This window comes from Lactuca virosa, chromosome 1 (genome assembly GCF_052849685.1).
Source record: "Lactuca virosa cultivar CGN04683 chromosome 1, Lactuca_virosa_CGN04683_v6, whole genome shotgun sequence".
NCBI lineage: Eukaryota > Viridiplantae > Streptophyta > Magnoliopsida > Asterales > Asteraceae > Lactuca > Lactuca virosa.
This window is the reverse complement of record NC_136426.1, coordinates 64,730,023-64,741,071: the sequence shown is the minus strand read 5'-3', so window position 1 is coordinate 64,741,071 and position 11,049 is coordinate 64,730,023. Positions and strand designations below refer to the sequence as shown.

The window sequence follows — 11,049 nt, the reverse complement described above, 5'->3', positions numbered from 1 at the left end:
TGTCACACTTGGGGCACTAGGCACTCAAGCTTCATGGAGACAAGCTACATCAAACAAAGGTATGTATTCTATCCATTTGATTACCCAAGTATCAAGTATTGTATGCTAGATAGGGTAATACCTTGGAAAGTTCATAATTGCATGTATAATAGAGAAAACATAGATCCAAGGTATTTAAGGTTGCATGTACACTTAGGAGTGTTAGAATGCTCAAAACCCATCAATTTACTCCTATGGTTAATTTTTATGATAATATAATAGATTAATTATTATTGGTTACCGACTCTGGTGATTAGATTCGCATTCGCTATTACTAATCCTTAGAAAACATACCAATTCAAACAATGGCCAGTTGATTAAACTAATAGATTTCCTAGGTTGATTATTCGGGTTAAATAAGACTTGTAGCTAGCTAATTAAATTTGGTGATTCAATTAACTTCTTGTTGATGGTGTATCATACAAGCTCACACATTAATTTACCCATTCTCTAATTAATCCTAGTTTCATGTTCATTATTCCTAGGCATATAGTATTGTGTTCACATAAATTATATGAGATAAGCAATTAAGAGATGTTCATGCAGCTTAATCACTTAGCAATTAACAGAAAATAGTTATGGTTAATGCATAAGGGTCTTTAACAAGCTTAATTTAACAATATCACCAACTAACAATTAATCAAAAGAGTAAATTAAACCATAGGAGCAAAATTGTCTTCCCCAAACAGAAACTAACGAAATTAGTTCATGATTTCAGTGTATGAAAGCTTAAAAACGAATTCAAATAAACCTAACATAATTCTATTCAAAGGTAAAGTGGAAAATTAAACCTAAAGTGCCTTAATCTCTTAAGAATGAAGGATTAGGGTTCTTCACACGTTCTTCTGATCTCCAGCAAGTTCCTTAGTCGCCAAGTAAGTTCTCCAAAAAACCAGAGAGTCCTCAATTTGGGTTTGTGAAGTCTATTTATAGTTTTCTCAAAACAGGGGCTACTCGTCGAGTCCCCTTTGAGGAATACGTATACGGCAAGGACTCCACGTATCGCTTCGCGAACCTTCGTGTCTACTCGTCGAGTAGACGACCCTACTTGCCGAGTAGCTTCAGAATTAAGCATTTTTCTTCTTTCTTCCATTCCCGAGCTTTCGATCGTGACTCCTGCTTCCTTTTGCTTCCGAGCACGACTTCTGGACTGAAAATATAATTCAAACATTATTAAGTACCTTTTGTCCATAATATGCGAATAATTAGCTAATAATTGATAAAAATCTATACTAAAAATATGGCTAAATATGCAAATATCAATGACACAACTTGATCTTTCATTGGAAATGGTTTCGTTACCTTGTTTCTAAGATCTGCCATTCTCGCGCGATGACCATGTTATCTTTCCTTGATAGTGATGGTTTAAATCATTTGGTTCGAAGTTCTATGGGATTCTCAAGGGTTTAGTCTATCAATTTTCATATCTAAGTTTAGTTGTATGTCGGTCTAACCATAATTAAGCATAGGTGTACATGCTATCCCTAGTTGTGGTTTGGCCTAAATATTGTGCTAATATTAGACATTGTATTTGACCTAAACTCTTGTGTTTGGGTTCTTATAGATTTCTTTTGTATATATTTAGGTGTTTTCTCATCGAGGGACTGAGTTTATATATAACTCTATATCTGAAGTCTGTTTGTGTGTTTTATTAATTCTTGTTTTGTACCTCAAAACTATCAAGTAAGGATCGGCCAGGTGAGAAGTGCCAGAGGGCAGGACCATTTTAACATATAGCCGTTATGAAATCCAACAACCCAAGAGACAATTCAAACTAGACACATCTCCCGTAAGTAGTCTATCAGTAGTGTAATTAATAATAATACTTTTATTTATAGGTTTGAGGACAAACCTAATAGGAGTATAAGTCCCTAGGTTATAGTCATAATTCCTAAGGAAGTACTAGTTCACTATAGCCAATAGCTCTGATACATAAGTATCACTTCCATTATGGATAAAAATATTACATCATAATACATTTTTGAAATAATAGAAATTATAATACAAAAGGTGCCTTAGCAGTTAGACATAACTATAACGATAATAAGTCTTTAGTAACTTTATTGATCAATCGTTGCTTTCGGGAGTGTAATCTTCCATCTCACAATTTCCTAGTAATACATGTTGTTTTGAAAGGTCAACATAATGTTGATGAGGTCACATGTTTTGTATATTGTACTTTGAAAATACTTTTTATACATCACTTTGTAAAGTTGTAAAAGTATTTTGATTCTTTGCTTTGAAAATAGTATTCTATGGTACTAGGGCTTCTGAAATTCTTATTCATCTTATATACTATTAATGTATCCATTTCTGAGGAGTATACTTAAGGAAATGAGTGTTTTTAAGAGCAGGCTAGCTGAGAGTGAACTTAATGTAGGTTAGTTGGATACAATCCAACCTTCACCTACATAAATGTGTACTTATGACGTAATTAGAATCTCAATGTTTTATTGTATAATTATATCAGATATTCTTAGTAGAGCCAACTGGCAGAGTGGTGATATAACAATTATTCGAGTTGAGTGATGACATAACATACTACAGTTATCCGTTTGGAGTCGGGTGTAGTGATGACATAATATACCACTATTATCCGTTTGAATCGAGCGTAATGACGTCATAATATACTACTATTATACGTTTGAGTTGAGCGTAGTGACAACATAATATACCACTATTATCCGTTTGAGTTTAGCGTAGTGACGACGTAACATACTACTATTATTTGTTTGAATCGAACGTAATGACGACATAATATACTACTATTATTCGTTTGAGTTGAGCGTAGTGACGACATAATATACTACTATTATAGATTTGAGTTTAGCGTAGTGAGGGCATAATATATTACTATTATCCATTTGAGTTGAGCTTAGTGACGACATAATATACCACTATTATCCGTTTGACTTGAGCGTAGTGACGACATAATATACTACTATTATCCATTTGAGTTGAGTGTAGTGCCGACATAATATATTACTATTATCCGTCTGAGTCAAGCATAACGACAGAGTGGTCTAAATATTATCTATGAAAATGTGAGAGAATAATGACTAGGTATAATTTTATTCGAGAGATTTGGCTAGAATAACGGCTAGGTACTAAGTTACCATAGAGAGTTGGTTGGAGAAACGACTTAGGTATAATGTTTTCCCAGAGAGTTAGCCAGAGTAACGACTATGTATGATGTTTTCTATCAATGTGAGTCGGTATAACAACTACGCATAATATTATCTTTAAAAGTTGGGCAGAGTATCTACAGAGCATAATATCATCCTAATGTTATGAGCATAATTATCTAACTAATATTATACAACTAGTAATAAGTATGAAATATTTGTATTTTAACATGTATTCCCCCCGAAAAGGTTTGGAAAATGGGGTCGTAAACTCACCCTTGAAGTGTGCTTTGCTAGACTCTAGGACTGTGGCTAGTGGCGTCGGTGGCTCGGGATCGACCGGGATCGAGAGTATAGCTTACTAATATCTAAAATATATAAATATAGAATTTCCTAAGGGTTTTATAGAGATTTTCGAAGCTATAAACGAGAGAAAGAGAGGAAGAAGGTTGTGTGAAATTGAGGGGGGGCATGGGGTGCTTTTATAGTAAAATTTTTTGGAGTGCGCCCCGTGAAAATGGGAGTGCGCGGCGTGCATTTGGATGGTGCATGGGGTGCCACGTGTCACTTTCCTGGTGGTCCACGTGTCACCTTCTAGAAGCGCACGTTGTGCACCTGTTGTACACTGCGCGCCGCGAAAAATATAGTTTTTGTAAATTCTGTAACTTCTTCATACGAGTTTCGTTTTCGACGTTTTTTTATATCCACGCGTAACTATCAACGAGTAATACAACTTTCCTTTAGGTTGCATTGGCTAATTCGGACTTTATTTTTATACGATTTAATGATTTTTGCAAAAATCATATCCCTCTTGTACAAACTCCAATTTTGGCGTTCTTTTTCTCATAATTTTTATCTCGATGAGTACTATGATTCTTCTTTTGGTGAATTTAGTTAAAAGTCAACCATTCTCTTTGTAGTTTTGACGTTGTAAATTTTTGTGCTCGACTGACTTTTATATCTTATCAAAATTCATAATTAATTCATACGAGGTCAAATTTTTATAAATTTTATATTTCCGGGTCACATCGACGTGTATATATATATATATATATATATATATATATATATATATATATATATATATATATATATATATATATATATATGTGTGTGTGTGTGTGTGTGTGTGTGTTTTGGCACACTAAATTTTAGCTTGTCGGACGTTTTGGCTGATTTTTCTTATATATTTTGATACGAAATTTTATATTTTTATAATAGTTTGATAAATTTTACGTATTAACTCTATTATACTTGACGTTTGTCACTTTTAGCGATTTTTCTTGTTGTTACAATATAACAAGTGAGGTAATGTTCATACTAGATCTAGGGTTATTGCTTTGGTATTCATATTTGTATGTTCAATAGAGAAAAAACTTAGATCCAAAACAATTAGGGTTGCATGATTACATATGAATGTAGATATGCTCAAAACCCATCAGATTTTACTTAATTAAAAATGAAAATTTTTATCGTAATTTTGGGATGATATACGCCGACTCATGGACCCTTTTTGATGGAATAATTGGTCATTTGTTAGATCCAAAAACAAATTATGGTTATATTGAAATACTTGTGTATACTTATACCGATCTTACGATTGTAACTCTGAAAAATGATATAGATAGTAGTAGGATCGAATTTGGCAGATCGTGATCGTAAAAGCAGTATCCGATCTAATCCTACCATTTTATCAGAAATTTTAGCCAATTGTTACCCAATTGGTTCGTACTATTTACCTTCTATTTTTTTTTACACTTTTTGAATCGTAAATGACTAAAGGGGCCATTTTTGTAAAATCTCAATGTCCTGATCTGTTCTTACGATCAACTGATATGGAAATGCATTTTCATGTTTTAAACTTATAACTATGTAATTTTTGGTAAGATCTTACTTATTCATTTTATGATCAGGATTTTTTATAGCCTATTCTACATTGGATTCCGGTTTTGACATTTGAATAACTCAATTTTTATTGACATAAAGTGTATATTCTTTTTATTATATTATTTTAATTTTTTAATAATAAAAATATGCACCGGTTCACTGGAAAACGAGAATCACAACAAAAGAGCTCCTCCGTCGAAATATACCAGACTTCGTCGTCTCTCTGTTTCATAGACAACACGAAGCTTTTTCAGATTCCTTTTTTCCATTTTCTACCAGATTTCAAGCATTTCTACCAAACCCTAGCCATGGATATAACACTCTTTTCCATTTAAAACCTTAAGACACATAGGAGAAAAGAGAGGACGTTCATTAATTCATCGGCGAGCGTCAAATGGCTGATACGCCGCCGTTTGTTCTGGCATCGGCTAGGGTTTTCACGTTTCTGGTTCTTCAATCTCGTAACACTCCTGGACCTACCTGAAACAACGATTATCATAATTAGAGAAAACTTGAGAAATTCGAACAACCATGGCTGCCGGAAAAAAGGGAGGATCATTTGAGAAGATACGGAGATTTATACGGACACTACATTTCTTACTTGTGATGCTGGCGTCGTTATTGATCCTATGGCTTCCAATTTTGGTTGCGATTGGTGATATATTGGTTCCTTCTGTTCTAATTTCGAGCTTTACCTGCTTTAGATGCTACAGTTTCAAGGAACATTTGCGTAGATACGATTTCAGAAGTTCATTGATCGACGTTCCTGTCGTTTCCGCTACCAGATCTCTCATTATCACCTGTACGCAACTTTGATTAATCCTGCATTTTTTTTTCATTCCTAATCATCAATGCATTATTCATGACTATGCATTTTGCATTATTTTCTGCTGTTTTCAGCACGAGCTTGAACTTTTAACTTTAGTTAGAAACTAGAAGAGCTTTATTTAAAATTCCTTTGTGATTGTAGGTGTTTATATGATGTACGATGGCCCTGTGCTCTCACACGGCCAATATCTTGGAACAGTGACATTATGCTCCATTTTCTCAGTACTTGTTCTATCAGTTAAAGCGTGTGTCTTCACAGTCAATTCCCAGCTTGAAGCTGAAGCCTCATCTTCTCTTTCAAAACAAAGGCTTCATCTGAAAAGGTCATGGGGAATGCATGTATTGTTCTTATCATCTGTTGTTTTTGCTCTTGGTCATACTGTTATTGCTTATCGAACAAGTTGCAGAGCTCGAAGGAAGCTCATGTTCAACCGAGTTGATCCTGAATCGGTACGTTATAATAATAACTTATATGATCATATATGCATCTTTTTTGAATGATTTTGTTTCTACTTACTACAATGCAGGTGTTTTTGAGCCAAATTTTATTTTCAATCGGTTATGCTAAAGTTTCAAGATCTTCAACTCCTGCTGCTGACAGGGCACAGAAAAGTGACAATGAAATCAGAAGAAAACGTGTAGGTCATAGCCATGGAGAGTTTCCAGTTAGATTACTAGCTGATGTGGATAGTTTATTCATGGTTTGGAATGATTTGAGCATCCACTACAAACTTAGCACACCTACTCCACCTTCTCGTACTTTATCCTCTACAACTCTTCTTGAAAATCCATCTTTACGTGCAATTTCAAAGACACAACATCATCTTCGAAGGAGTTATAGCATTCAAATTCAAGATGTTTCTCTTTATGCTCCATTACTAGATGGCACGAGTTCCCCTGTATTTTCTGAAGATAATGAAGGAACTAATGAGGATAGATTTGGTCAAAAAGTCTGTGAAGTTAATGGGCAGTTTGGGATTGTTTTAGTGCATGGTTTTGGAGGGGGAGTGTTTTCATGGAGGCATGTGATGGGTTTGTTGTCTCGACAGGTGAATTGTATTGTTGCTTCTTTTGATCGTCCTGGTTGGGGTTTGACCTCTAGACCAAGGCGAGAGGATTGGGAAGCTAATAAATTACCCAATCCTTACATGCTTGATACCCAGGTAATGTCCACATCAGTCTGAGTCCAATGCATGCCAAACATAGTACAAGACTGTTATGTTAATTTCGTATTCAAAATAATTTCCAGGTGGACATGCTTATTTCTTTCTGTAAAGAGATTGGGCTTTCTTCTGTTGTGCTTGTTGGTCATGATGATGGAGGCTTGCTCGCATTAAAGGCAGCACAAAGAGTCCGGTCATCATTAAGCTCTGTTGATGTAAGCTTATATAAAATTTGTGCATACCAACAATCTTTATTATTTTTTTTTATTAAGTTATAAATTTGAGATTTAGTGAAAAGTAAATTGTTCTTCAGGTGGAAATTAAGGGGATGGTTTTGCTGACAGTAAGTTTGTCAAGAGAAGTAGTTCCTGGGTTGGCTAGAATACTGATGCGTACTTCTTTAGGAAAGAAGCATTTGGTTCATTCTCTACTCCGGACAGAAATCTGTCAAGTTTTTAATCGAAGGGCATGGTATGATGCTACCAAGCTAACAACAGATGTGTTAAGCCTCTACAAGGTATATTATACACAAACATATAACCTTGATTCGTATATTATAGCATCTGCTTTAGTTATTTTATCTTATCAAGGCATCATACTTTGAAGATTTTACCATATTATAGCAATGAAAATGGCACAATATCTAAATGACATTGCTATAATTAGGTAGATTTTTCAGAGTACAATGTTGTAATAGAAAGATACAAAAGTAGGTTGTTATAATAAACAAACCAGTGAAAGTGGGATGCTATTTCTTTCATTTACACCCGTTATGTTAATCTTTTTGTGGTGATCTAATCAGCAGTTATTATGCAGGCCCCACTATGTGTAGAAGGTTGGGATGAAGCTTTGTATGAGATTGGTAGATTATCATCTGATACAGTCCTCTCAGAGCAAAATGCATCCTTATTAGTGAAAGCAGTGAAAGACACCCCAGTTTTGGTCATTGCAGGAGCTGAAGATGCCCTTGTACCTCTAAAATCTGTCCAAGCCATGTCATCTAAGTTTGTAGATTCTGTGAGTATGTCTGATAAAATAATGATTCTTGCAACATTCTTCTGATTTTCTATACATTTGTTATTTGACAAAATAATGACATGTATACTTTTGCAGACATTAGTTGCAATATCAAGTTGTGGTCATCTGCCTCATGAGGAGTGCCCAAAGGTGTTGCTTGCAGCAATGTTACCCTTCATCAGCAAACTGTTAAGTAAAGCAGATAAATAGTTTTGTTTTATACATGAAAATTCATAGGAGTTGTAACTCAAATCACACCTCAAAAGGTTATTTTCTCCTGTTATTTATTGTAATCTAGTTTTTGGACTCCTATGGTTTAAGCCTCTTTTACTACGTCACATAATATCTGTGAATATGAGATTTTGAATTTTGAAATTAGATTCATCATAATCTTCAAAACATGGTTCTTAGTTCATTAAAAAAGTAAAAAAAAAAAAAAAACAACAAGAAACAACGGAAATACTTATAAGGTCACACTTTACTCTTTGGAGGATTTGTTGATGAGGGATTTGTGGATGTGAGGAATAACGCCACCACCAGCGATGGTTCCTTTTATGAGTGTGTCTAGCTCTTCATCACCTCTGATAGCAAGTTGCAGATGCCTTGGTGTTATACGCTTCACTTTTAAATCTTTGCTTGCATTTCCAGCTAATTCAAGAACTTCAGCTGTGAGGTATTCTAGTATAGCTGCTGTGTAGACTGCAGCAGTTGCTCCAACTCTTCCATTAGACATAGCTCTCATCTTCAGAAGACGATGAACTCTACCCACAGGAAACTGCACAAATCGAATCACTAACTCATTCAAATCTTATAGCAAAGTATTACAATTAAAATATATTTTTAACAAAACCACTTTGATGTGAAAAAACTTATCCGTTGTTCTTTTTAAAAATCCAAAGAAGTATTTCTACAATAATTAATCGAGATTAGATACGTGTTTATAACTATTCATTAATGCATAAAACACAATTGTGTTTGGATTTTGCGATGAAAACCATTCGTATAGCTTCGATCGTGTGTAAGAAGAACAGAGTGTTAGAAGTGTGTAAAAAAGTAAAATTAACTTGATTTTAAATAAAATCGCAAAACAATCTCCGTGTCGGAGATGAACGCATCTATTCTCGTGAAAAACAGTTCGCGTAAACAAACTCATCGGACTAGATCTCAGACTCTGCACCTACTGATTACAACTGGAATGAGGTCAACAGAGTCTTCGAAAATGTATTTTACTTCCAGTAATCACTAGTATTCATTTGATATACATACATACGTCTGCGTGTGTTTATTTGAGTATATGTTATACACACACATACAGAGAGAGAGAGAGAGAGAGAAAGGGAGAGAGATGTGACCTGAAGACCGGCGCGCGAAGAGCGAGTGACGGATTTCTTCTTGTCTTTATCTCTGTTGCTTGATCCATTCACTGCAGAGGAAGATCCTTTCCCCATTATCAGGCCTTTTGCTCCTTTTCCCGACATTTTCCCGCCACTTGAATACGGAATTCCTCCGGCCGAATTAGCGTTTCCGTTCGCTGGATCTCTCTGGGACGATTAATGTCTTTCGATTAACAAGTTCGAGTAGAGCGGACTGAGATATTTATGTACAGAGATGGTGAAAGCAGAGGGTCTCGAAGAATCGGAAGACGATCGGACTCGATTGTTGAATTATATCATTATATGTGCATATATAACACTTGAGCCCTTGTTATTTAGTAGATATGACGATTTTGATCCATCTTCTTAAAAAAATCTCTGTGATATATTAGTCATACAACAACAATAACATAACCCCCAGTCTCATAAGAATAAGGTACATGAGAGGTAAGATGGTGGGCAGCCAAACCTATTCCCAAACTCCAACAAACAATTAAAAAAGGGTCAAAATGTGTCTCGTTGTTTAAGATCTCCTGCATATTAGTTTGTCATCTATCATATAAGAAAAATAAAAACGAGTAGTTAAATAATTAAAATAGCTAAAATGTGTCTCGTTGACTAAGATATTCTTCATAACACACATTAGTCCACCATCTCGCATATAAGAAAAATAAAACGACTAAAGAAAAAGAAGGTATAAACAATAAAGACGAATATAAGGAGGATTTGGGTAGACATGTGTAAATTATATAAACATATGACACTTAAGCAAATAGTAGAAATAATACATGGAACAAACACATGACATAATATCACGAGCAATTAATATCAAATACAACATATAATAAGATGGAAAGCAAACGACTAAGTCATATGGATGCAAGCACAAACAAAGGTTGCCCTAACATGTGAAAGGTTTACATGTACGAGCAATTTAAGCAAAATAATAATAATAAAGCGTGTAGAAAACACTAAGTACAAACTTGGAATAGTTTCTAGCAGATACAAATATACAGTAAAAATGAACAAGTGTCAGATTCGCATCCAGCGCAAACAAAGGCTCGTCTGAAGGACTAAAGGACTAAAGGTACAAACAAATGCTAAACTCGTAGGATTATTCATATACTACTTGACTACTATGGTCATATGCGTCCACACCCTTTTATTTGAAGTCGTGTCCTCACAAAGACCCACCTCCTCCAGGTCTAACATCACTTTATCTATTCACTTTCTTCGTTGGAGTCCTTTCATCCTCTCCCCATCCACAATAATTATCCCCATCCACAATAATTATCTCCATCCTCCTAAGCGAAAGAATTAGTTATCTCATACGGACATGTGCAGACCACCACAATCTTCCTTCCTTTAATTTATCGTTGATTATCACCACTTCTAGCGAGTTTCTAATAGTCGAGTTTGGAACTCGGTCCAATAGTGTTCTACCACAAATCCACCATACATCCTCGTTTCAACAACCTTGATCTTCCTCTCATGATCCTTATTAGTCGACCAACATTCAAATCCATACAACATAGCCGACCTTACAACCCCTTATAGAATTTCCTCTTAAGTTTCGGTGGGACCTTATTATCACATAAGACTCTAATGTCCGCTCTC

General features: G+C 35.0%; 2 protein-coding genes across 2 annotated transcripts; one reads left to right on the top strand and one right to left on the bottom strand.

Moving 5' to 3' along the window:
- Positions 1-5,211: 5,211 nt before the first annotated feature.
- LOC145140544 (uncharacterized) lies at positions 5,212-8,367 on the top strand. Its single transcript, XM_079074012.1, has 7 exons — positions 5,212-5,853; positions 6,022-6,329; positions 6,407-7,042; positions 7,129-7,257; positions 7,356-7,559; positions 7,859-8,059; positions 8,156-8,367. The coding sequence occupies exons 1-7, from the start codon at positions 5,583-5,585 to the stop codon at positions 8,267-8,269; spliced, it is 1,863 nt and encodes a 620-aa protein (XP_078930138.1). The 5' UTR covers positions 5,212-5,582; the 3' UTR covers positions 8,270-8,367.
- A 47-nt stretch (positions 8,368-8,414) lies between these two features.
- LOC145140610 (putative histone H2A variant 3) lies at positions 8,415-9,717 on the bottom strand. The gene is made up of 2 exons (XM_079074056.1): positions 9,412-9,717; positions 8,415-8,834 (listed from the first exon to the last, which is right to left on the bottom strand). The coding sequence occupies exons 1-2, from the start codon at positions 9,535-9,537 to the stop codon at positions 8,538-8,540; spliced, it is 423 nt and encodes a 140-aa protein (XP_078930182.1). The 5' UTR covers positions 9,538-9,717; the 3' UTR covers positions 8,415-8,537.
- Positions 9,718-11,049: the final 1,332 nt, after the last annotated feature.